This window comes from Fistularia commersonii, chromosome 17, assembly GCF_037954325.1.
Source record: "Fistularia commersonii isolate RoL2024-O1a breed Wild chromosome 17, RoL_Fcom_v1.0, whole genome shotgun sequence".
In the NCBI taxonomy this organism is placed as follows: domain Eukaryota; kingdom Metazoa; phylum Chordata; class Actinopteri; order Syngnathiformes; family Fistulariidae; genus Fistularia; species Fistularia commersonii.
Window position 1 is genome coordinate 4,439,232 of NC_141300.1, and position 27,714 is coordinate 4,466,945.

At 48.1% G+C, this 27,714-nt stretch overlaps 1 protein-coding gene across 2 annotated transcripts in view; it reads right to left on the reverse strand.

Moving 5' to 3' along the window:
* Positions 1-27,714, reverse strand: part of hipk2 (homeodomain interacting protein kinase 2) — a 76,961-nt gene that overhangs the window by 31,361 nt on the left and 17,886 nt on the right. For both annotated transcript variants that reach the window (XM_086163258.1, XM_086163257.1), the window contains exon 2: positions 25,837-26,998. In XM_086163258.1, the coding sequence (XP_086019384.1) occupies positions 25,837-26,998 (1,162 nt within the window). The remainder of the gene's footprint in view (positions 1-25,836; positions 26,999-27,714) is intronic.

The window sequence follows — 27,714 nt, forward strand, 5'->3', positions numbered from 1 at the left end:
GTTGAGGTCAGGTTCTTTAATATTAGCTTTGCTCGGCCAAAATGTGAAACCGGAAAAAGCGCGTCCTACTTTAAGAGGAAAACGAGATTCGGCAAGCGTTCGTTGGAGACGGGTTTATGCTGTGCCTTGCCTTTTCTGTTCGTCTCGAGCCCTCATCTCACAGGGTGAAGGTGGAGCTCGTGCTGTGTTACGGACAGTGCAGACGGTGCACAGAGCCGGGGAGGGGGGGGGAGGGGGTCCTTTGGATTTCAACGGAACCCCCTCGACCCATCGGTATGAGAAGCTTCAGTGTTCAGCGTTGGTGGCTGTGACAGCACTGGCCCTTGACAAAGGGTGAGTGAGGGTGCAATGTAGAGAAAGAAGGGGACAGAGAAAGAGTGGCGAGAAAGAGACAGAGAGAGAGAGAGGGAGAGAGAGAGAGAGAGCATGCTGACATCCTCCCAGCTGGCCTGGTCATTGATGAGCCCTAGTCCCCTTGAGAGCCAGAGATGGGACGGATCATGAATAGAGTCTTTCTTTTGCCACTCCAGCCCACCCCTACACCTCAGCCACCCCTCTTTAACCCACACCCCCACCCCCTGCATCCTACTGCCAGCCCAGCCAACCTCTATACCTCGCCCTGCTGCACCACCCGCCCCTCCGTACCACCCCTCTGTCAGCAAAACCCCCTTTCAAACCCTGCAAACTAGGGCACGGAGGCCAGACTAGCGCTCCCTCCCAGCTCGCCTGTTTTCGCCCACTGCTCTGTTGAACCATGGCCCCCCTGCCCCAACACACACATACACACACACACACACACACACACACACACACACACACACACACACAAACACACACACACACACAGACGCATTTGCGCACACACACAGCTGACTTCACAGGCTGTGTGCATGTCAGGATGTATCCATCAGGCTGACCTTCGCTGAGCTTGGCTCCAGACGGGGGAGACTGATGGATCCCTGGAACCCCGCAGCATTAACACACATAAATGCGCAAATTACACACACACACACATACACACACACACACACACACACACACACACATATATATATATATATATATATATATATATATATATATACAGACAACCACGAGCCAGCCAATCTATGGTAATAAATTAGATCTCTTTCATTTCAGTTTCAAAGTCTTTAGCATTGGCCCTAATGTCACTATGTTTTATTCAATAGTCAGGCAAGCGTGTATAAGTGGCGGCGGTATGTATGATGCAGTTAAAAGGGATTTTACTTGGAGGTACAGTATGTCCCGAGCACTGCTGCTGGGTGGCCAGTCCGAACAGGAAAAAGCACTTCATGAGAAAAGAGCCTGTCATTAACTATATCTTCCCTTTCCTCCTTTTTCCTTTTCTTGTGCCTTCCCCACCATCCATCCGTCCCAGGCTTTGCCCTTCCATAATGTTAAAGGCACCAGTTAGTGCAACGAATGGCCACCCCCAGCGCCCCCCCCCCCACCCTCCCACCCCTGGGGTATCAACCTACATATTCATGCCCTCAAAGGTTTCTCCACAGCCTCTTTGAAGATGCACCGTAGAAAAACACCTTTCTAGATATATTACATGGTGGTCGGCGACTGTGAAATCAATATTTGGCGCCACTCCCCCCCACCCACTGTGCACCTGTGGCTCACCACGGCCCCAGAGTCATGAGCGAAAATACACACCACCCCTCCCCGATGGCTCCGCCTGCTCTCGTCAAAAAACGACACACCAGCCATTATACTGCAGCGATCATGCAAATGCATCTTTAAGCATGCATACACTGCAGATTACCTTTTTTTTTTACCTGGTGTTTCAGGCTGTCAAGGGGCAGAAAAGGAGGTTTTGTCCGTCCGAGGCTAACTTTTCTATTTAGACCTTGAAAAAAATATTGCCTGACTCCCTAAGCAAGGGCGACATTCCTAATGTTCAAGGTCCTGAAAACACCCCACACACACACACACACACACTCTCACCCCCAACCCAATCTCACTGTTTCTTTCGTCGCTCCCAGAAAAATGGAACAGCAAAAAACTGCTGACAAGGCTGCCACTATTTTACCTGTTAAAAGTATCAGCGGTCCCTGCGGGGCAAGCAAAGCATTACAACAAGGCGTGTTGAAGCACACGAAAATATGAAGGAAAAAAATGGCTCACAAGCCGTGAGAGATCGACATCTGAAGAGCAACATATTGCTTGAATCCCTCCATTGACACGCGGTTTCCTTGAACGCAACGTAATGTTTGAGCTGATCTAAGCGTCAATACGGTGAATTACAATTTTTTTTTTTCTATTTGTTAGAAAGAAGACTGCATGTTTTTCACCAGACTGGCAGAGATGACATTACCAGAAACATCAACAGTGCAGATCAAAAAAAACAATCTCTCGCTTTTTACATCCTGCATTGTTGAAGAATTTCTCTAGGGTTTATCAGGAGGAAAATATATATGAATTGATGATACAAAATTGGGCTGGGATTAGCTGCAGCTCGGCCGCAACTCTGTGTGCAGGAGAAGCCATTTCAATGAAAGAATGAATAAACATTCTATAGCACTTCTCTAAATGCTGCATAAAGCTGGACAGTTGTGATATTATTTGCTGTAACGGTGCGTGAAAGAACAAATTTCAGATCTTCTGGAAAAAATGGTGAGCCAGAGCTGCAAGTGTGACGGCAGCTGATATATGTAGAAGTCCGACATAAAATGCCTGTCTCTGTTTCTTCTCCCGCCCCATCCCTCCTTCCTCATTCACACATTTCGCATCTGAAATATTCAGCAGACAAAGTGTCACAGTGATCCACTCGGCTTGGTCAAAGTATGATATAATATCGGGATACGGGACATTCTCTCACGTGGCATTAGCACGTGCAGCACATTTAGATAACGTATCAGATAATAGAAAATACACAGTCGCTGCTTTCGCCGCTATTACCACGAGTCAGCGTATAGTTGATCCTATTAATAATTCAGCTCAGCTTCTTTCTCCGAGGTGTCACTCTAAATAATACTTAAACAAATCTGTAACACTGAATGCGCGCAGCAGCTGCCAAAGTCAACACTCCATCATCCCATGTTTATACATATTTTTGTGCTGATATTTGTATAACTTATGACAATAATAACAATATTGTTTCATGTCTTTGTGCCCAGCATGCTGCATAGTTGCAATTCTTTGTTCACAATCTCAGTTTTACATTTCGTTGCTTATATAGCAGGAAACGTACACATTAATGCACAGGGACTGTGAATGAATGGGTGTCAGATTATTTATCGAAACTCGAAGCGGCCTCTGACAGCTGGTGGTAGTTCAAATCGAGTATTACAGTTTATCTTTGCAAAGTTGCTTTCCATCTTTTGTCTCACGTTAACAAGGGTCCATCCAGTGCTCGGTCAAACGCTACGATTATGATTCTTGCTGTAGCGTCGAGACGATCTGACCGCCGTAAACGGGTGCGGAGATGCAAAGGGAAAGAAAACACGAAAGGGCGAAGCATGGGGCGGGGATGCTCCCTCGATCAAAATGCACATTGCTTGCCTCTTGATCAGTAAATTCTGGAAAATCTGTCATCGGGTGATGTTCTCCTAGAAGACAGCCTGGAGAGAAGATGTAGGGGGACGCTGAGAGGGAGCCTCCAGTCTCTGCTGCCCTATTAGGGTAGCGGACTGACAGCCAGGCAGTATTAAGCCAGCCTACCAGCTACGAGCCGGAATGACCCAACCCTCGGGCATTCGCTTCAGTTTGGGTTTTTAAGCAAAGTATGATTTCACGAAGAGCTTGAAATATTAGTGGGAAAGTGAAATAGCATCGTGAGAGCCGGGTACGAAGAGGACAAGGGTACCAATTCCTCAGAGATGCACGATGGCGACCCCCTCAGAATGAAGCACCACGGTCCATGGCAAACGAGCCCGGAGGAAATATTTGGGTCACACGCTGAGCCCGCTAGGATTAGGTGCAGCCGCGATCAGAGGCAGAAATCCAGACAGACGATAACACATTCTAACAAGCAGTCACTCAGTCGACCAGCTTAACCAGCTGGCGAGCCGGTCGGCGCGGCTGAGATGCTCACCGGAACAGACAGGGAAGCGGCACGGCGGCCAGCGAGACAGCTAGGCGTGCTGTTTAGACGGGCGCAAGGCGGTCAGTCAGAGAGATAAGATTTGTCTGCTCGCAGAGGAAAAGATGCTTAAAACCCCGAGCCTTGATCACTTAAAGTGTATGACAGATTCAGGGAGCCGGAGTTAAACCTCTCCCTTGGAACCGTCTCGGACTGACGTACAATCAAAAGAGGAGCCAGACAATCTATCTAGAGGCAGGCGGGCCCGGAACTCCCCGTCTAAAAAACCTCCCAAAATATACTGTATATCATATTGAAATTCGCTACTGCAGCGAGGCCCAGAATGACAGTTATGACTCCGACGAAAACAATCGAAAAAAAAAAAAAATCATCTGCCCAACTTCCCCCGCCTTTCTCACAGAGGGTCTGTATTTTCTGCCCGTTCCACAGGCATTATTGTCGCTTCCTTTGCAGGCGTTTCACTCCGGAGCAAGAAATTTCAAGAAACTACATCTTTTATGTTCCCCGCTCAGTAGATTTAGTGCCGCTAAGACGGATAAAATATCGTGCGCACGTATGTGTGCCTGTGTGTGTGTGTGATCGAAGAGGTTGGCAGCTGGAGGAGCCTTACGCTCCTGAATGTGTGATGTGTGGTGAAACAACAGCCGCCGAAAGAACCCATTAGAAACGCGGCGTCCGGGAGCGCACGGCGGCGAGGAGCCTTGGCGGACGTCCCCCCCCCTCCCCCACTGTCATAATGACATACGTCTCCTTGCTTTTCAATACACACACACACAAATAGACACACATGCCTATACACAGTTTCAATCATAAACACTGCTGTGGTTGACTAGTTCCTTATTTCTGGGCCAAGTGAAAGAGCACATGGGGGACACATTTGCAAGGCAGAGACCAAGCCCACCCACCCCACCACATTCTGCCTCACCCCGCTGTCGTACAGCCCGTGCAATATAACCCCCCCTCTTTCCATCATGAACCCTTGTTTGACTACCCTCTTCCTTTCTCCCACCCGGGCGGGCAGTAATACCATCTCCCGCCTAATCAAATTCTGCTGTGTGTGACATGAATTCCCGCCGCCCAAGGCTGCGCGGCCTCGCCACATGCTCGGGGGTCGGCGGAGAGACCGGTGACTCGAGCTCGCGGAGCGTCCCAATCTCTCTTTCACGAATTTAACACCCTCTTTATATGACTCCCCGGGCTTTCTCCTCGGCTCTGCCCGCCTCCTCGCTCGGTTTTTAGTGCCCGTCTGTCGATCTGCGTTATGCTCATCTTCAAGGTGAACGTGCGTGTTGTGTCCCAGGGGTGCGGCAGGCTAATGCCGTACAAGAGACTGAATAGGGGCCGGGGGTGGTTGTTGCCTCGACGGGGTCATATCTTAATCCGACCCCGTGTCCACGCTGTCGCGGTGAATATCAAACGTACGTGTGGAAAAAAAATAATCACGAATCTCAGAACACACATCCTTCGGTGTCCTCTGGGAAAGGTGAGGTCTGATCAGAAGTCCCCTCCCCTCCGCGCTGTCTGCCGGAACTGCGCCTTCACACAATCTTGACGCCGTTTGTCACGCTGCATTCTTCCCTGACAAGAATTAGAAATGTCATCATGTAGAGAGAGAAACACCAGCGGGATTATGAAGGCAGGCTTTATGGAGGGATTTGGACAAACGAGCCTTTGGCTGATTGTCTCATTGGAGGACAGGCGTCGTGGTTGGAGACAAAATTGGTTGTGTGTATGCGTGTGTGTGCGTGTGTGTGGTATGGTACAAATATTTCCCATCCTATGAAGTTGTTACTTGCGCTTTTGCGTATCATTACAGTTAAGTTCACCCATAATTAACATGTGAAAACACTTCTGACCTATATGTCCATGACATTGCCGCATCTGGTGATGAGTGACTTTACCGAAGCTGCTACACTGACTGCTTTAAATAATACATTTGTTCGTGGCACAACTTTAAATATCATTTTATTTACAATTCTACAATGATAAAATCTGTTGCTTTACTTTCAAACGTCTTAAAGACAGCTGGGATTGTTTCTCCACCACATATCACCAAGATTTTTGTTATTTTCAAATGAAAAAATGTGCATTTATTAGAGCGCTCTGAGACATTGCATTTGAAAAGATATGCAATTACTGTAAATACACCAGTATATGCATATTTCCAACCAATCCCCGGTGGATTTTATATTGGTAACGGATATTTTTTGGTGAGGGGTTGATTATAGACGTCCCCAAAAGATTAACTGCATTTTTCTGAGGTATTAAAAGACACATCCACACAACTGTGGCAGGGCTCCACATGACCACTAATCTGTCTGTGCGAATAAGAGCGCTTACACACATTCACCGGCCAATTCGGTGCCGGTGGGTTATACAATGAGGTGCCATCCCAAACAATCCGTCGCCCAGACAGGTAGTTAAGCAAGAGTGACCTTGGGCAGTGGATTGCATGGCCGGAGTTGATCACCCCTCGCCGACAAGCCCTTTCACGTCTCCAAAAAAAAAAAAAAAAAATTCTTCTCTCTCCTCCAGCGCATTCCAACATGACAAACGCCAACAATGTCTGCGGCTGGAAAGCAATTACGGCGATGCAACAATCAATACGCCATTGTCCTTTTCATGTAGCCATACTTGAAGATTCAATTATTGTGAATGAAATGCCATTGTTGCCGTGACTTCCCCCGAGGAGACGACAGACGGCTTCGGGGCTCTCGCGAAAGTGGAATATGCCAAAAAATAAATAAATAAAAAAGTAAAATCCCAAAAAAAAATCCTATTGCATTTTCATTTAGAGTGGGCGGATGTCATTTCCGTGTACGGAGCCAAGCATGAGGGGGTTGGGGGCTGAGGTTGTGGGTGGGGGATGACAAATGCATTAACTTACACTGGCTTTGGCCTGTCAGTATCAGTGTAAGACGTGGCCGCTGTAGATTTACAACTGTGCCAACAAGCAGCAGCAAGAAGGGTTTAACCCTGTCGCGGGAGAGTTTTTCCCCCGATGGATTTCAGGGTTTTCATGAAATCATCGGAAAACGACCGAAGTAAAACTGACCAGCGGCATCTTTAGAGAAAAAGGCAGTCCGTTACATTACATTAACATGTAAAAACATTGTTATAAGTGTTTTCTTTTCAGTGATTTAATATCTTTGCTATATTGTGATCTTTATAAATCTGTAGAAAGATTTTTTCCTTGATACAGAAGAAATATCACTGATGTGAAAAGAAAAAAATAATGCTTTTTAAAGAAAAAGTAGATATCAACATTTAGATTAAATTAAGTCACTTCTACATAACTCAAGTTACTTTTTGAATCCTTGGTGAGCGCCAAATACTTCTGTCTTAATCCAAAATATATCAATATGCAAATGTTTTACATAAATAAACACACTGGGCACGAGATGTAAAGCTAAAGCATAAAAAATAAAGTTGAATGCAAAGCTGCTGGAAAATAATCTTTGATTTTATTGTAAAACAAAAAACAAACAGAAAAAAAAATTCTTTTACATTTTTTTTGTTCGCGATCACGTTCAAATGCAGTAAGCACGGATGCAGACGGGGACTGGGACGGGGGGGGGTCATGTTTACTAGCCGAGTGATAAGAAGTACGGCTTTTGGACGTTTTATGACACTTGAAGTCGTGGAGACTTCTCCCGTTATGAGACACACCAGGAACTGGGTTCGCTAATCTACTTTCCTTATCTTGTGTGTGTGTGTGTGTGTGTGTGTGTGTGTGTGTGTGTGTGTGTGTGTGTGTGTGTGTGAGATCCACACACATGTCCTGTGACAGCTCTGTAACTGATGACTGCCTTATACCTTATTCCCTTCCTCGACCAGGTGTTTTCCTGTCTCGGCTTACCTTTGCCCAGAAGGCAGACCGTCCCATCTCACTGGAAACACACAACAACAAAAGTGTTTTGCATGCATCTTTTTGTTGTGGAGTTGCAATAAAAAAACGGCGCTGTTTATGATTTCTCAAGCAGGAGAATCGCGTAGTGCCGAAGGCCAAGAAGCCAACAGATTTTCTCCTCAAACATTTGTCTCTGTCTTTCTATGTGGGCTTTTCTTTTCCTCACTATGTGCATGTATGTGTGTGTGTGTGTGTGTGTGTGGCTGAGTGAGGGTGCTGCTGGAGGGAGTCCAAAAGGACACAATGTGAAATGAGCACAGCTTTGACCTCCCAGACACCCCAAATGCAGCCACTGAGATCACTTCTTCCAGACGCACCGGGCACTATTGGCGGGTGGGTGGTTGGGAAATGGGACCCCTGGGGATTCGAAAGCAGGCGCGAAAAAGGGGGGTGGAAGAAAAAAAGGGGTGCTTCACTTCCCCCTGTGCACTTTATCCAACCCTTCGCCGAAGACAAGGCGGGAAATCTCTCGCAAAAAAGATAGCCGTCGTCTCCTGACAGGCGCTCAACTTCCTCTCAGCTGACCGGCGAGCCGAGCAAACCCTCGACGGTGGCGGGTTCTCCTTAACCGGCAACATTTCACGTCTCCAATATTTCTTTCCGTCTCTGCAGGATATAAGTCACATTTCGTTTCACTAATGCACGAACACAAACTTCTATGACACGTGAATGAACCACAAATTACACATCTGTTTCCTGTCCTTTAACAAGTACGTGGGGATGTGCGCGCACACACACACACACACACACACACTCACACACACACACACCCTTCTCCCAGACACGGACGCTCACAGCTGCGTGCCCCGGGCCTTAGCTATCTCCGGCCCCAACCCAGACTCGCGTCGGCCGAATTCCGGGCCGACCCAAGCCCCAGGGGGGGCGGCTTCACAGCTGGGCACAGAGCTCAGCTGCTTCCACCCCCGCCTGCAACCCCCTGTGCATCGTACCCTTCCCTCACCCCGGCGTCACCGTGGAGGAGATATTGTTATGCTCCTGCTCCCATTGGCTGATTCACAGTTTACATGATACGCTCAGACAGAAGCGTCTGAGGCCAAAATACTCCCGGATCAAGAGATGAATGTTAATGTTTTGAATTCGCCTCTTCTTGAATACTGTTCTATTCCCCTGTAAAGTAGAGGTGTGTTTCTGCGTGTGTGTGTATGTGTGTGTGTGTGTGTGTGTGTGTGTGACGAAGGTGAAAAGGCACGCCGGCAAACAAGCTGCATAATCTATTGACTTTATTTTGTAGGCATAATGGATCTTGTTGCTAAACACAAGACAGGTGTCCCGGTGTGAAACCAACCCGGTGGAGAAAATGAATGTACATAAATGTAAATAAAAGCACCGGCGCCAGAATAAATAAAAGTAAAAAAAAGCTCTGAAAGCGGCAATGTTCTCAAAGCTGCCGAGAAACTCGCAGATGTGCATTTAAAGTAAAAAAAAAAAAAAGGAGAGGAGGATGCCGGATATATCTGCGAGGCTCAAAAATCCCAAATATGCAAGAAAATTAAAAATTAAAATTGGCCAGCTGGACAAAAAGCAGGATACCCCCCCCCCCCCAACTCTGTTTCATTATTTCGATAAATGCCAAGCAGTATATCAGTCTAACTCAGCCAATTTCCATACTGGTAATAGAGAAATCCCCCCAGTCACCCCTTTGCTGCCTGAGAGCCTAAATTACAATGCACACACACACACACACACACAAACCAAAAATTACAGATGTGATGTGATGTAGTTGACGGACAGAAGGTGACGTCAGAAAAAAATTGTCAAAAAAAAAAAAAAAAAAAACATAAATGCATCATCCTCGCCAAAGGGGACCTGTTTATTTCAGACCTGTGACACAAAACACAGCAGCGAGCGGGCTTATCTCCTCGCATCCCTCGCTACGCGATGCAGCCCCCAAAAGAGCTCCCCGGCGCTCGACATGCCACTTTCAATTAGTTCCACAAAGAGACTCTTCCGCTACCAAAAAGGAAGACGGGAACTCATTACTGAATTCCTACCCTGCTCTTGGCTTTGAAATATAGATCAGGCTGGGATGGGGTGTGTGGGTGTGGGGACTGCGTCTGTCTGCCAGGGCCCCTCCATGTGCCGATCGTGGACCGTGCCACTCCGGTCCAGAGCAGATGAGAACGGAGCGGCGTCTCATGGATTAGCCACTCCTCGATTTTAAAAGCCTATCCCGCACTTAGCTCCTGTCGCTCTCTCTCTCTCTGCCAAACAGCCCCCCTGCCCCGAAGCCACATCTCCCGGTGCTAAAACCCACAGATGGGGGGGAGAAAAATACGAACAATCTGATGGAAGATTATTCGGGAGAGGGAGAGCGCGGTGGAGGGGTGGCTATCGTATTGCCGGTTCTTATAATTATAAGACACAGGGGCGGGTTGAGATAAGGTAACTGGCTCATTCAGGTATTTTAATGAAAATAAAGCTCAGCCAAGCAACAATTGGAGGGTTTGGGGGGCTTTTATGGAAATGAGCTCCAGTGTGGGAGTTTATTAGGGTTGGGCTCGGCACAGTGCGGCCCGCCTCGGTGCAGAGGTATATGGCATAAAAGAAATAAGAATAGTACAGTAACAATATCCATTCTCGATAACGTGAGGTTTATCCAACTCAAACTAATGGAAATATATGACTTGGCTTTGACTGATTAACTTAACATTACCCGACGGTGGCAAGATATTAAAATCCATTCACACTCAGACACAGGTGACAATCTCTGGTCCATCACTGTCCGGCCACAAAGGACACATTATGACTTTCGCATCCGTCGAAAAAGTAGCAGTATCTTTGAAAACCATATATATTGGTCTCATAAAGACCACCGCGGAGTAACACAGCCACTGATTCAACGGTCAGATGCCTCTGGACCAAATAGTCCGAACAGAATGCATTTCTTATTCTTTCCACGGAGGGAAATACAAGATGTGTCGGGGACCCCTAATTTGTTTCACTCCAGGACCTTAAAAAAATAGAAAGCTCACCGTCATCGAGCCATTTATTTTTTGATCGCTAATCTCATTAGTGATATAGCGGTGTCCGTGCTGCATCACCGCAATGGGAACGCGCGTGTGCGTGTGTGTGTGTGTGTGTGTGTATTTCGACTATGTTTTTACAGTCAATTAACAACTTTCATTAGTGGCTTGTCTCCACCAAAACACGGGCCGGCCAGTTTATAAAAGGCTGCTAGTTGTCTCAACCTGCAGAGCCGACGTTTTCTGGATCGTACCACCGAACCTGTGCGCAACCAAACAGCGCTTTCGGTCAGAGAAGGCATAAAATCGGATGACAAATGGGTTGCGGGGATCAGATTTGCGGGGATGGGCGGTCGTCATGGAAGATGGGTACACGGGGTCCTGATCCTCTGATTCGCTAACTATGCAAAATCACAAACAATCGCAGGAAATGCCTCAGCCTGGGCTCCGGCTAATTGCCATGGCAATAACAAAGGAGGGCTTCCTTTGAGCGGAGAGGCAAATTAAACATTAGTTTAGAGTTTTCTTGGAGGCCAGGGGATGCTCTAATTACCCAGAAACCAACACATCAGCACTTTGCGAGCCACCCGTCCCACTCTCCGCAGACGCCTTGCAGAGGAAAACAAATGTATCTCATATTATGGGGGAGAGGTGTTCGGGGAAGGCGGGGAGTTGAGGAAGGCTATCAAGAGGGAGAGTGTGTGTGTGTGGTGGGGAGGGTGAGTGAAGGGCACGGGGAGGGATGAGTGGAAAACAGGGGATGGGGGAGGACAGAGATGGAGAGAGACACTGGGGATAATGAGGGCAGAGAAGGTGGAGAGTGATAGCCGGCAAGCCTCTCCACGCTGGTCGCCAGGCATCTGCTTATTAACCCCGCCCCTCTCGTCTGCCCTCCTTCTCCCTCGTTACCATGACGTACGTCGGCGCTGAACGGGAGCAACGCAAAAACCCGTCTCTGTTCGCCTCAAATGTCACGTCGGCGACGAGATGGCGACGGGGAATAAACGTCTCCGTGTTGGGTGGGGAGTTGCGGAAACAGTGCAGGAGCTGGAGGGAGATGTTTTTGGGAGACAAGAGCCCTGAGGTGAGGAGGGCAGGGGTTTTTAACGGCTATTGAGCAATGCGATGTTTCCTGTATGGCAGGTTGTGTGTTTGATCTATATCTGAGGCCGGTGGCGAATCCTGACTCATCTGGCTTCTCTCACCTGAACGTTCAATGGAAGCGAATCCTCCGTCCGTCTGCAGGTCTGCTGACTTACTGAGCCGTCTGTCTTCCGGTCTTACCCTGGCGTCTGTACATCTCGCTTGCGCGGGCGAGTCGTGATGTCACAGCGTGATAAGGAAAGGCAGACTCACAACGCCAGACACGTTCTAATTGAAAATAATGATCGGCGGCTTCCTCCGCAGATTTATTTTGGTGGACTATCTGACTTACGAGACCACCGGGACCCACCTATCCCCCCCTGGGATTTCGCCGCAATGAGTGAAATCCGAAATGCGGTGTTTGCAAGCGAGAGTGTGCGGTGACATCACTTAATTGCATAAATTGCCGCGGGATCAGGCCAGACTAATGATCCGGGGGGGGGGGATACTGAGCGGCTGCAGACAAACAGAAAGACCATCCCATGGAAAGTAATGACATCATTGGGTCGAGGGTTACTGAGAAAAGCGGGTTGATGGGAACAGCTCCGTAACGCAGAGACGGCGCAAGACATGCTCGTGACGCTCGGACACGTTGTTTTTTGGGTCTGCTGCAGGACGGATGGGGGAGCCGCCAAAAAAAAAAAAAATCAGAAGTGAATTTTTGGTTTGCGACTGAAGAGAGGCCAGCGTCCGAGGGACAGAGAGAGGGAGCGCCGCTGACCTGCGACCTTCCAGGATCTTTTAGTGAGGAATTAACATCCCCCACTCCCCTGTCAACCCACCCCTTCCTGCAACTGCATTTCCATTTCACTTTGCATTCCATTAATTTCCATTTGTCGCCGCCTGTGTGTACTTGCAAAGGGGAACATGAATAGTCATCAGCGGCCTCCTGAAAAACGACAAAAGGGGGGGGGTCTGAATATTGAGCCTTTTTTCATTCATCTGCGCAACTCCAGGCGTAATATTCCTGCTACGGCTGCAGATCTTGTGGGGGGTTTTTTTCTCGCTTTTTTACATTTTTTTTTCACTCGGTCAATTTTATTTTTTCCTGCCCGCTGATATGAAATAAATGTCTCCTCACTCCGGCAGCTCTACCCTTCGATGAGCGAGGACACCGAGGCTCAATTCGACCGTGGTCTTCTCTCAGAGGAAAGGCATCTTGACAGGCCCCCCGCTATTGACCACATGTGCCAGGGGTGGGAGCGTAACAGAGAGCAGGGGACCATTTTGGACCACTTAACTATAATCAGTAAATGCACCCCAGTCGCAATTAGTGCCGGGCCACCCTGAGCGTGTTCATTTCGCTCGCGGGGCTCTGTCTGCGTTTTATTCTGCTCAACGGGAACCTTGTAATGCAAATAGCGCTCTTCACACCCAGCTTAACAAGGGGGGTTCTGATGCCTGGTTCTGTTTTTTTTTTTTTTTCTGTTCAACTATCTATACATCCTTTTCTCTTCCACGTTGAGCTGTAAAATTCGACGATCAAAGCGAGGGTGGGGGGATGGGAGATGAGCGTGGGGGTCATCGTCTGTAACGCGCAGGCTCAACGCTCGATGATTCGCTGAGGCCCAGGGTCAGCCGCCTGCTGAATATCAGAACGGGGGGGGGGGGGGCTGTCGGGATGTACGCGCAGATGTTTCAGTGGCAGGTTTTGTGCAATTTGGGCTCACAAAATGGCGTGTTTTCATCAATCAAGACCTCCGGACGAGGCCGCGCTCAAAGCACGGCTAAATCGGTTTCGGGCTGGAAAACAACACTGGCGCGATCACGCCCTGCACATCTGCAGCGCAACGACAAACTCACTTAACGATTCGCCGCACTTAGTCATCCATTCTCCATCATCTCCTCCCCTCCCCTCCTCCACCCCCATGCTCCCACTGAGAAAAGGCAAACAAAACAGACTGATGAGCGGCCGTGAAAACAAACAGGAGGCCTTTTTTTTTCTAAACACGGCTGGCATTTCTATAACACTTGTGATTGATCTGAAATGCCTAAACTCTCTCTCCCACCTGTCTGTGAGTGCAGAGGAGTTCTGGAGGCGGTGTGGCTGTCCGTCAGCCACCGGGGCAGAGATATTGAGACGTTTACATATTAGCTGCAGCCGTCAACCGATCCAGACGTGACCCTGGACAGGCTGCATGAGGACAGGCAAACGGAATTGAATAGGGCGAGAGTCTAAATGTTTTTCTCATAGACAGAGGAAAAAACAAAAAAAATCCTTGCAAGGTGCAAGAGAAGATGTCGATGAGGTCCAACCTCACAACTGTCATGAAAAGAATTTCCACTGATGATAATAAAATTAGAAACTGGTTATCGAATTAGATTTTCCTTATTTTTATGATATTATCAATAAAGAACCTCCAGTGAAAGGTGACATGGGGGTGCAATAGTTAGCACTTCCACTTGAATAAAATAAATAAAATTAAATTGAACAAAACATGGTAGTATGGTGGTGTAGTGGTTGGCACCGCCTCACAGCGAGAGGGTCCCTGGTTCAATTCTGAGATCTTAAATCCCCCAGATGTGTGAATGAGAGGGTGAATGGTTGTCTCTTTTTGTGGACCTGTGACTAGGTGGGGCCCGCCGCTCACCCAATTCAAGCTGGGATAGGCTGCAAGCAGTACAGATAGAGAATGGATGAATCTCTAATAGTAAGAAGTTCCTCATAAGTCTCTCAGCAATTTGGGTTTATCTTAAAATAACTAAGTCATGATTCTAGGACAGCCACATTACAGTTGTCAAGGATGCATAACATTATAATATGATGCAAAAAAAATAATAATGGGGGTTGGAGATGGACCGGTCTGCTGGATGTACAGGGTATTTGCACCTGTGTGGGCCAAATCTCACATTGCCCATATCACTGTTTTCTCTGGACGTTCTCGTCTCTCGGCAAGGTGGCATCTTTAGAAAGGCACAGGAATGTAATGAGACAGCATTAAGCTCCAAATATTTACTCTCGACTGAAACATTACGATAACATCCCGCCGACGCTCCGGCGGTCATTACTCATTCAGCATAGAGGGAGGGTTCCGTCAACATGAGGTAATTTTACCTAAAAGCTGAAAAAAACCCTTTGAGTAAACATGTCAATCCAAACGCACGAGGAACATCTTAAGGATGTTTATATGGGGTTAACTGTTTTGGGAGGAAAATATTTATCCAGGAGCAGTTTTACAGCCTGATGATAGAGTGTGCTACTTTGCAAATCGTTGGAACACACGCTCGGAATAAACATTTTATTGACTATTTTTCCGAGCGAGAACGTCTTTTAAACGTCAAAGAAATTCCTTTATTGTCACATTCAGTGATACATGGAGCCCAGCATCAGCAAAATTTGACCTCTGTATTTCACCCATCATGGTTGAACCACGAGCAGAAGGCAGTTACGGAGCAGCAGTTGGGGGTTCAGCGTCTTCCTCAACAACACTTTGGACCACAAGGACCAGAGCGGAAAATCAAACCAGGAATGTTCAGTTCCAAGGACAACGGCTCTAACGCGTCCTCTGCTAGCTCGGAATGCAACCTCAGCGTCCTTTCATCGGATTTTATTTCATGTCTCGTGGGATGGCAAAACACCTCAGCCGAGACGGACCGAGGCGTCCATAACCAGTTACGAAAACTGAAACGCGAGGCCGATTCCAGAAACGGGATGGCGTTAGTGGACAGAAGAGGTCGGTGACCTGTGAAAAAAATACACATCGGGAGCGAATATGCAGATTTTAGTCCAGAACAGCTAATGACACCCACCTCTCTGCCCCCAGCAGGGAGCCACATCCAGAAGGCCACAAGCTTTAGGTGAGCTGAAAGGACTATAACACCCCCCCCCCCCAACCCCCGGGAGCTAATGCACTTAAAAATCACATCTTTGTGTCTGACTTCAAGCTGCATTGTCACCATGGCGACACTGAGAGCAAAAAAAAAGGGGGGGGGGGGGTATTGGCTTGGGACTTTGGGCCTCTCTGGTTGGGGGTGGAGGGGGTGCGCTCCTCCAGCACCTATGTGTTACTTCAAGCACTAAGCACATATTGAACTAGAGCTGGCCTCTTTGAATTCGCGCTTATTTGTGCATTCTGAGAATGAAAGAATAAGAACACAACGCCAAACTGGGGCTCTATTCTGGAACCATAAGAAGGGTGAGTTCTCCCCCAGCAGAGGACTGTGACTCAGGTAAAGACGTGCAAGTCCTTCGAACACACACACACACACACACACACTCCGACGCTCACAGCTGGCGGTCTCCCGCAGATGAATGCAAATTTGGATTTTCTTTTGTGTAACCGAGAACTTCGGTTGGACCACAGGTCCCCCTGGAAACAACGGCGTGGGAGAGAGGAGATCGAACGCAGGGAGAGCGAATGAGATAGTGAAAGGGCGAGGGAGGTGAAGAAAAACGGGGGGGGGGGGGGGGGGGGGAGAGTCAGGGGATCTGGCGAGTGGGGTGGGTACAGGGTGTCCTCGCCAACCTGTGGGTGGACAATAGCGTTGAGATGATCGCGAGCCCCCCAACTCCACCCCCACCTCCCGAGTCCCTGGAGTGCACAACTGTCTGCTGAGGTGGAAAAACACCTGCAGTCCAGTTCAGGTGTTGTACTGTCAAAAGCAACAGGCCGTTATAGTTTGAAGAGCCTTTGTCGCCATAGCGACGGCCACAACAAGAAAAGACTCTTTGGAGCCTGAGTGAAACGGTGCCTGTTAATGCTCTAATTTCAATGAGAGCTCTGTGATGGGGCATTTCTGTGTGTGTGTGTGTGTGTGTGTGTGTGTGCGTGCGTGCGTGTGTGCATATGTGTGTGTGTATTTAACTGCATCAATGGTGGTTGAGTCTTCTTGAATCATCTATGTGTAAGTGCATGTGTGTGTATGCCTGCATGTGTGCGTGTGTGTATGTGTGTGTGTGTTTGAAAGAGTGTGGGAATACCATTATAAAAATAAACCACTGAGGGGAAGAAATGCATGTAGTTCCCATCGGTCGGGTACAGGGATAACACCGCTTTTGCTTTTATTTTGACAATATATAGATTTTGATGTAATAAAGGACTGCTGCTACCCCTCTATTGGCGCGGAGAATGTTTACACACATAACGCGAAAATGGAAGATGCCGCGTTCCCCCGGCTTGGCCGAAACCCGGTGCCACGGTAACAGTAGCGCCGGAGCCACCCCCCTGCTGTGTTATGTTCATCCTGAAATAATATCAGTTCAGCCGTAATGACACGGTTTAAGTGTGTAAATATTGAACATGTTTGTGTGGAAGGGAGGCTGGACATGTGCTTATGTTTCATCACAGACACACACATGCAAAACATTTCCAGACTTATAATTTTGCAATGATTAGGCTATTTTTTTTTTCCTTTTCATCTTCCTTTATATTACACGCCTGCTTCGAATTCTCTCTTTTCTTCACGGAACTTATATTTTTGTTGCCTCTGCAGGCTGATATATAGCATCTTAACGCTCCCCCGTGCCTCCCAGCTTGTGTGCACTCAATAACCAGCTGAACTCCGCAGACAATCTGACGCGCCTCGCTCATAAAACACTGGGATTAGTCTTCAAAGCTTGGCGGCCGGGCGCCGTAGAAACTTCATTAGATTGCGTTACTCTTTCTTGTGTGCAAAGTAATATGTTGAATTTTTGCAATAAAAAAAACACCACCGCCGCCACCCGGCCTGTCTACAGCAGCGACGTCTAAAAAGATTTTGCTTAAAGAAAAACACTACTGGCCTGAATACTCAACCGTTTTAATATTTAAGCAGGATCCAAAACAGGAGTAATTATTTTTCCAAACAAATTACGCCTCCAGCTGAAACCGCTGCGATCTGATACGCCGCGCTGATACGTTCTCCGTCAAAAGGCACTATTAGTCAGTTTGAATTATTTATACTACTCGTACTAGAGAGGGCCCTTGTTTCAGTCGACTGTTTCTTCAGCGGGGTCTTTGCGAGGACTTTTGTTGTTCCTCCCCCCCCAGCGGACCGGATTTCATAAAAACAAGCTCCCGCGGCTCATCGTTGGACCCCCTCGGGGGTTTTGAGAGGTCGGTTAAGGAATGACGGTGGTGACGTACGTCTCGGCACAGGCGATATCTCCCCAAGGTCAGTTGCATGAGGTGAGCAAATCCAGTAGAAATCTCATGCAGTGTGAGATTCACCCTCCGGAGACTTCTACGCAGCATGACTTAAAAAAGCATGACGGTAAAAATCTTTGAATCAAAGCTCCTATTTCAGCAAAGATGGCTCTAAAAAATATATATGCCGTCTGTCTGGTGCGATTACTCCCTACATCCATATATTCCTCCAAACTAAAATAAAAGGATCACATTTTTACAACGCATCTGGTCTCATTTGACACCGAGCAACGCCGTGTCATTAAGAACGGTAATCATAAAGTTACCCGGCGCCGGAGAACATTAGACTCGCCTTTTTATGGGAGCGAACCGCCGCCGGAAAATGAGCGGAGGAGTGAAAGTCAAATTTTATTTATATAGCACAGAATCACGACGGAGTTGTCCGGTGACACTTTAAATTCACAGCAGGTCTGGACTGCACTCTTTCAAATGATTGACGGAAACCCAACATTCACCGCATGAGAAAGTGCTTGATGGGAAAAAAAATAGCCTTTGCAGTGCAGAAACTTCTGATCCGAGCTCATCGCGGGCGGCCATCCGTCTTGACCAGTCGGGGTCGAAAGGGAGAGAGCGACAGGGAAGGACAGGGAGATAGAAAGCAAGAGTGTGATGGAATCAGGGGTGGTGTGAGGGTCAGGAGGCACTGCCGTCTCATATTCACACCTGCCTTGCAATAGATCAAGCCAGGCCCCCGCAACGGAGCTCCTCCTATCGGATGCCGTAAATGTATTTCAAATGCTAATGACAAAAGTAGTAGATGAAGAAATTCAAGGGGCGGGGTCAGGTATGGGGCGACGATGACAGCAGGGTAATTAAAATCTCCTTTTTTTCCTCTCACTGCAAATGCCTCCGTTGCTGGCTGAGCAACAGAGAGCCTGACGTGCAACACACTCCTCCTGCCAGCCGGCCGACCTATTTCCCCTCGCGTAATGCACGCGTCAGGCCCATGCCGACAAATGGAGGAAACAAAATGCACCTTTCCTTGTTCGGCTGAAAACTTCAAGGGAGCACTGCACGGACCTGTGCACACCAGGCATCCTCTGTCAAGGCTGCAGTCAACCTGAGCGTGTGTGTGCATGCGCACACAGCGCACACACACGCGCATGTATTCGCGCACACAAAGCCAGCATGGAGGCGATTGCAGGTCCCTGCCGGGCCTCTCCAATTCGCCCCCCAGCTGGACGGCTATGACTTACCCTCTGTTTGTCTCCCCCCCCCCCCCCCGGTTTTTCCTGTTTCGTCTTTGAGAGCATAAACGAAACCTGTCCGAAAAAAATTTGCATCCCACGACCTGAAAGTCGGTGATTAAGAATCCCCCCCGAAAGAGAGGCTTTTGTTTATTTATTTATTTGTTGTTGTCTTTTTTTTTTTTTTTTTAATTGCCTTCCCTGCGAATTTTTCCATTGCGGTGTTAGCTTTTAAATATTCATGTGGAAAAAAAGGAATGGGGGGGGGGGAGAGAAAAAGAGGAGCGAAAAAGGAGAAAGGGAAGGAGGGCACGAGGCAGCTTCTGGTGATGGAGGGGGTGGGGGGTGGGGGGCTACCCCCTCTTTCTGGAAGCTCCCTGTGGAGGGATGTCGGGCATGCAGGAATGGCGAGGAGGGGAGGGAAAGGGTTAGGGTGGGTCAGCGGGAGGCCTTATGATTTATTTAGACCTGAGGGCAGCCGTGCCAGTCAGCCACTGATGGCAGTCATCGCGCCTCGCCAACCAGCCGGGAAACAAAAGACAATTTATACACGGCCGCTGAATTTTCTGCCCCAAAAAATGAGAAAATATTTGTAATACGTTTTATTAATGTTTTTTTTTTCTCCTCGCGCAGTCAACCTACAAACACCTGTGACGTCGAACAAGTTCACGCTTGTTCAAGCGTACGTCTGCAAAAAGCCTTAAGAGACAGAGGTGGGGAAAAAAAATATCTTACGTTTCAAACAAGTCAATCAATACAGAGCCGGGAGAGATTGCGGCATTAGTGAGCCCGAGTGGGCGGCCTCTCTCTGTTTTCATCAAGGCAGCTTAATTTCCGTCAGTTTAATATCCTGGGAAATGTATGGAAATTGAACTGCGCTGGGGAGCAAAAGGCAAGAAGCCGGGATGAATCAACGCAGCGAAACTCCGTCGCCATGCATATCATGCAGGAGCGAATTGGATCGACGGCAGTGGTGTGTGTGGCCAAAACACATACACACATGCGCACACATATACGCACACCTGAGCAGCCGGGCAGTAGATGTGTCCCTAAGCTAGGTGGCAAAGTTCACAATTTGGCTCATGAGTGAAATGACTCATTATTTGCCCGGGCGGCTGTGAGGCGGCCGTGCTGTATATGTTGGGTCGCATATGCTCCACTCCTGGTAGTTAATTAGCTTAGCAGCTCCGTTCTTCGCTGCCTGCTCTATGGAGAGCTGCCCAGAAGCGCACTATAAATGAGAAACAGGTTATTAGGGTTCTGTCATGCATACTAAGGTGTTATAACTTGTCGTTAAAAAAAAAACAAAACCAAACAACACAGCAGTCAATGCTACACCCAAAACACCGCATCGTGCGTTTCAGTTGCTTATAATAGCCGGTGATTTCGGGATCTTCGATGGACAACAAACAGCGGTGGGGTGATCGGAACTCTGATGGTGAAAAAAAAGAAAACAACCCCAAATAAAAGTCAGTGAGAGTGCAGCAACACGCAACGGCAGACGCCCAGCGGAGCTGAACCTAATGAAATCTCATCTGCATAAGTAATTATCTGCCACTGCTTCGGGGAGAGAGAGCGCCGTTCCGAATGGTGGCGCGGATTGCAAAAAGCAACCAGCTTCCTTGCACCTCGTCCCCGCATTCCCGCTTTCCAGCCTCCTTTGCTTTCTACAGAAATATTCGCCTTCTTTTCCTCCATAAATTTCAAATTCGATTGTGGCAACTTGATCCTGGTGTTTAAGTACGTTTCTGATGCACACACACACACACACGCGTGCACTCACCAGCTAGAGGAACAGTAACTAACATGCAACGTCACGTGTAAAGATGCGGCTTGATGTTTCACACGGAGGCAGGGTAAATGTGCTGGAACGCCGGCCCTGTCCGTCTGCCTGGTTGTGCATCGCTAATAACAGATAGAGAAGATAAACAGGCGGGGCAGAGGCTCGTCTTACCGCCGCCACCACCACTGCTGCCTGAGCAGGGGTTGCGCCAAACCCTGATGGCGACAGATACCTACATAAGCAGCTATTAACGCTTAAACACACAGCAAGCCCCCCGAGGGGAGCGGCGGGGGTCCGAGATCATGCAGTAGCATCCACTGCAGCCATTTTTACTGTCAGTATGAGTTAAGATATCCTACTCTAAAAATAGAACCGGGGAGGGGGGGAGCTTCCATAACATGAGCGCTTTCTGTGTGGACTGGATATGTTAAGATCTCCTCTGCCAGAGGCCTTTAGCTTCAGACAGAGCGCAGGCGGCGTCCGCTTCAACAACAACAACAACAACAACAACAACAACAACAAGCATGTCCGTCACTCTTTCGGTGCTTGTTTTCATTTCACCCACGATGACTGATACTCCATGCAGGACTCGACGCGGTGCAGATCTACCAGTGCCCGAGTGTGTATGATGTCCGCATGGATGTTAAAGAACAGGAACACGTCGGCAGACACGTGAGCGGTGTGTGTATTAGCGCTTCGGGCTCTGTCCAGGCTCAGCGTTATTAAAATTAAGACGTATAATTATTAAAGGAAATTGCCCTGTCATTTTTCTTTTTCTCCCCATCTCTCAGTTTTGCAGCCGTGAAGAGCACCTTCCTCCTCTACAAGAAGACCAAAATTTGTATACTATCAACCGTGTGTGTGTGTGTGTGTGTGTATATATGTATGCAAACACTATCTATACAGACAGACAGACAGACAGACAGACAGACAGACAGACAGACAGACAGATAGACAGATAGACAGATAGATAGACAGACAGATAGACAGATAGATAGATAGATAGATAGATAGATAGATAGATAGATAGATAGATAGATAGATAGATATACTGTGTCTCAGAGTCTCAATTACTTTCTCCAAGTCTTTGGGGTTTGATGGCGGGAGATAAGCAAACAAATTTCGACATGTCGATTCCCCGTCACTGCATAAACATCTTTTTCACTTTGAATCTCAGAAAAAAAATCTAATCTGCAAACAGATGTCTTTGGGAGTGCTCCTCAAAGCCGCTGACCAAAAGTCATGCGAGAAATCTCAGACACGGATTCTACGATAGGTGAACGTCAGCAATAGAAGGATTTTGAAATACCAGCACGATAAAAGAAAAACATGCAGGTGGTGTCATCGTGTCGCATTTTGCATTTGAATTAGTTTCCTTCTTGTTTTCTCTTTTTCTACCCCAACTGACTTCAGTTGTTGCCAAGGATACTGTGCATGCTAACACTTGTAGCTTACACTTTCCTATAGTGTGGTGCACAGTTCTGTACTAATCTGGCCGTACTATTTTCCCCACCTGCACAATGTTGAACATTTTCTGGAGCAGCAGTTGTGCATTAGCTTATTTTAAAGTCAAATATTGAGAAAAAACAAATGACCTTGGGGTCATCCAAAGACAATAATGCATTGTCGATGACATAAAGCCCACCTAGTCCTACAGTAAAATTCTCAGGAAGCATGATATATTTCTGTAATTTTATGCGTGGCAGATACACAACATTCAGAAAAAAAGGAATTAATTGTGCAACCTATTGCAATGCATGGAATTACATATCTTGGGCCAGACGATAAAAATCACCATATGTGTCATGTGATATACCTCGCAAGGCCCTTGCCAATGCCCGGCCTTATCGCTTATTCTCGGGCAAACAGTCTTTTTGGGTTTACAGTGTTTTCTTTCGACATTCCTGTTTCTTGCCGCGTGTCCCGCCTCCTATAAACCACCGGCAGCCGCCACGACGAGGTCAGCCCCAGCCGTCAACATGGCCTCAGGAAACTCTCGGCTCTCTTAAATAATGTCTTACTGCATTCCACACATCTCATGGCCTTTGCCCGATGAGATAAATAGGACAAACATGCCCAACTGGGACAAGACAGTAATCCCTTTATCTGGTACAGTGTAAGCTTGACTAGCCTGCTTCCTTGTTACATCATTAGCTATAGGAAAGAAGCAGGGTGGGGATGGGGGACGGGGGGTGTAAGAAGAGAGAAGTGATGAGGGTAGGATAACGGTTGGACGGCAGGGTCATGCAATGATGTATTAAGGACACAAATGCTTAGGAATAATTAGGCGCTAGAAATAGAAATAAAGGTAATACTATACTTCTAATTCTAGAATGTCTGACTCCCACCGCCGGCCCTTTCTGACACAGACAGATGAGCCATGGCTTCTCGCCGCTCGTTGCAAAATAGCGCATCACCTGTTTACCTTGAGCGGGGCTGCCGTATTTGCATGAGTCAACCTTGTGGAAAATCCATAAGTCATTTTGCAAGGCTCATACCCATCAGCGTGACATCAAGAAAATGCAAACGGCAGCATGCAATCAGTACGTGATTTGTGCACCGACTGGGTTTGATTCTGTTAGTTGTGCGCAAAAAAAAAAAAAAAAAAAAAAAAACGGGCTCTGAAATTGAATTTAGCAGGTTTGCGTCGGAACCCGAACACGGCCGGCTGTGGCAAAATCCGCAAAATCTGAGATCTGTATCGCGTACTGATGACTATCTCCTCACCTGAAATCATCAAAGATAGTTTGATGTTCTCCTCTAAGCTTTTGAACTCACCATGAACTCCACCCGCAGCCAGTTTGTTTGCTGCTCCCCAAACCCTATGTGATGTTGAGACACCGTCAGCGATGATCTCCCATGAGCTCACTCTTGAGCCGAATTGTAAGACTTGCCTCATTCCTAGCAAATGAATCAACAAACTCTGGTTGGCATGGGGGTGAAGGGGCATGGGGTGTGCCACACACACACACACACACACACACACACACGCACACACACACACATACGCACACACACACACACATACGCACACACATACACACACTAACACCGCTCTTAATGCCTCACACCAGGTTCATTAAGTCTCCGATGGGTAATTTTCTAGTCAATGTCAGCCTTTCTTTCCCCTCCTCCGCAGCAAAGAGGAAATGAAGGGATGATCTGGCCGCTCTCCTCCACTCGTCACTCCCACGGAAAACAAGTAGGAACATTTTATGGCCGCGCTTGTTGACCTTCCAGCCCGGGAGCAACGACAACAGGCCGCTGGTCGTGTTTACACCGAGATCAGCGACTCAAATGCAACAACACTGCCCTGTTGATAACGTCCAAGTCCCAGGACTCTTTAAAGGGAACATGTGTTGAGTAAAAATATTCATTTTCATTCACACTTAGGGTTAGGGGGGTTAAGAGTTGAAAATTCTGGATGATCATATTCACCCGCAATAAACCTAGCGACCCACGTCGGAGGGGATTTAGCTCACAGGTCCCCTTTTTGCTGAGAGCTATTTCGGTTGCTTATACAAGTTTTTGGACAAGTACATTTAAAAAATTGGAAAAAAAAAAAAAACATTTTTAGCAACACTGGTAGCTTGGAGCTCAAATGAGAGACAGCAATATTGCAGTCAGTCTATGTATCAAGAAATGTAAAAGAAACGATCTAATGACCTAATGATCAAATGATCTTAGAATTATGAGGAAGTGATACCTGATATGATTATTTTGTATGGTTTTCATTTCAGGCAGAACTCAAATAGTGTTTGTGTGTGTGTACGTGTGTGTGCTGTACTACGGTCTACTCACACCTGATCCTCCCTCAGACCAGACCAGGGCCGCATACAAAGCTTTGCTGTGTGGAAGGGACACTGTCAGATCCCCCCCCCCACCTTCCCACCAACCGGTGCTGCCTTTGTTGAAACCCAAACACATTTTTTTTTTTGTTGCATCGATGAAAATGATGTGTAACAAGCGAGGGGAGAAGAAAGAAAAAAGGCCTTTCCTCAAGAGTCATCTGGTTCTAATGCAGGGCCCACTGGTGTGGATTACAGGCACATATTACAGGAGAACTCGCACTGACCCCTCATCTCTTTCCTCTGGGAAATGGGAGCCATCCGCGGCCATGTGGGGGCTCAGGGGTCCGTGGGATAGGTAGAAGCTTGGGAAAAAAAAAAAGGTTGCCACCTTGTCCTCATTTAAGAGGATCGTGGCAATGTTTCTGGCAAAAATAGATTATAATTGCCTTTCCTGTACCTATGTATGAAAGGATTTCAGGATTTCCAATGGCCCGATGCATATTTGGTCACAACTTGACCTCTTGAAAGCCAAAATGAGAAAATAAATGAAAAAAAAAAAGAGAAGCTTGTTTTGCTACTTTAACCAGTCTTGAGTTTCACTGCCCTCATCCCGCCCTGGCAGCAATTAGCCGACATGTTGGGGAGAAATGAGTAATGAGGGGACTTCGGCAGCGGCTCGTAACGCCAGCTCGCTTTTAGCCAAATAATCAGCTCCGCTATGAAAACAATCCACTCGCGGCAGGAATAAATCCCTCAGGTTGCCCATCTGATATGAGCAAACAGGGATGTCTTTTCCCTCGAAAAGCAGAATGAGGGGTCTTTGACAAGACGATAAAGCTCCTACCTGTAGTATCTGGACTGGAGATAGGTGGAGCAGACGGCTTTGGACACGTGACTGGCCGAACCGAAGTCGATGACTTTGACCCTGTACGGCTGCCGAGAGGGATCCACGAGCATGATGTTCTCCGGCTTCAGGTCGGCGTGGATCAGCCCCAGGCTCTTCAGCTTCATGAGCGCCGTGGCGACCTGCTGCAGCACGGGTCTGATGTACTTGAGCGGCAGCGGGCTGAACTTGTTCTGCTTGAGGAAATCGTACAGGTTCTGCTCCAGCATCTCGAACACCAGGCACGTGTGGTTTTTGTGCTGGAAGCACTCGTAGGCCCTCACAAAGTTGTAGTCGTCCGCACTCTCCGTGCTGAGGCGCGCCAGGATGCTGACCTCGATCTGACCCTGCCGCGCGTACGACGGGTGGTTCTTCAAGATCTTTATCGCCACGATCTCGTTGGTGCCCCTCTTCCAGCATTTGACCACTTGTCCGAAGGTCCCCCTCCCCAGGAATTCCAGCACTTCGTAGGTGTTGGTCATGGAGCAGAGCACCTCGTGCTGCACCAATTGGTAGTCCCCCTCGTTGTTGGAGCCGCTGTTCTTGGACGTGGCTGTGGACGTGGCGGTGGCCACCGTCGCCACGGTGGCTCCACTGGCCGCCCCGTTCTGGATCATGAGCGGTCCGTGCTCCTCGATGATCTGCACACTGCTGTTGTTGTCGAGCTCCTCGCTCTTCCGCTTAAGGCCGCATCGCTGGTAGGTGTCGAGGAGGCTTACCGTGCTGCGGCGCGTCAGGTTGTGCACGCCGCCGCTGGCACCGCCTCCGCCTCCGCCGCTGCCGTTACCGTTACTGCCTCCACCCCCGCTGCCCAGCAGAGACCCGACGGCCCCCGAAGTGCTGCTGGCCGAAGCGACCACTATGTGGCCCGCGCTGGCTGGGAAGATGAGCGCCTGCTCGTAAGGCAGGGCGGCGCCGGCGACCTGCAATGTGCTGTTGATGCCGAGGGAGCCGCTCGCGCCCGACACGTTCTTGCTGCTATTGTGGCTGTAGACTTTGCCGTGTGTGCCGTACCCTGTCATATCCCAGTTACAGCTCTGCTCCACCTTCAGTTTCTTCACGCTAAAGAAGGCACTTGACTGGAGAGTGTGAGGGGAGAACACTTGCACTTGCGAGGCCATACCTGTGACGACAGGGGGGGGGGGGGGGACAAGACGGGGGGAGCAAAGAGGACAAGAGGGAGATGGAAGTGAGAGGTTAGGAATTTCAGTCTCTGAAACATGAGTGGTAGCCAGAAGCTTTAAATAAAGGCAGCTTGGGTCAGAGCAGGACATTCACACACGACGCACTATGTTGATGCTCGACCATGTTCACATTTTGAACTCTTCACCATCACAGGAAAACCACAGGTACAGGCTAAAAGGTTTTCTTTTTGCATTCCTTTGCTATGATTCTTTACGTTACAAATAAGGATAGCCTTAAATTAAAGAGTTAAACTATTAAAATATAAATCATCATGAATATCTGGAATGTTGAGCCACAGATAAGTAAGTTTAGACAGAGCAGTGTTTACAGAACTGTAGTTGATGCAAAGGAATTTTCCCATCTCCTTTTTTTTTTTTTGACCATTTGCAGCGTTCTGCAACATGCAATGCACACACACAGATGCAGCGTCCCCGGCCGGACTCCCATTATCGGCGCACGATTACTCTCTTTTGGGGAAGACGTCCCCGGCTCTCGACAAACAGCCGCTTGAGGGGCATTGAACTCCCTTCCCAGCCGCGAACCCCGAAGACAACAAAACAAAGCAGAACTGCGTAACTGTGCTATTAACTCCTGGGAACGAGCTGCCCTCTGAATAAGCAAAAGCTTCTCCAAGCAAACAGCTGCCCAAAAATA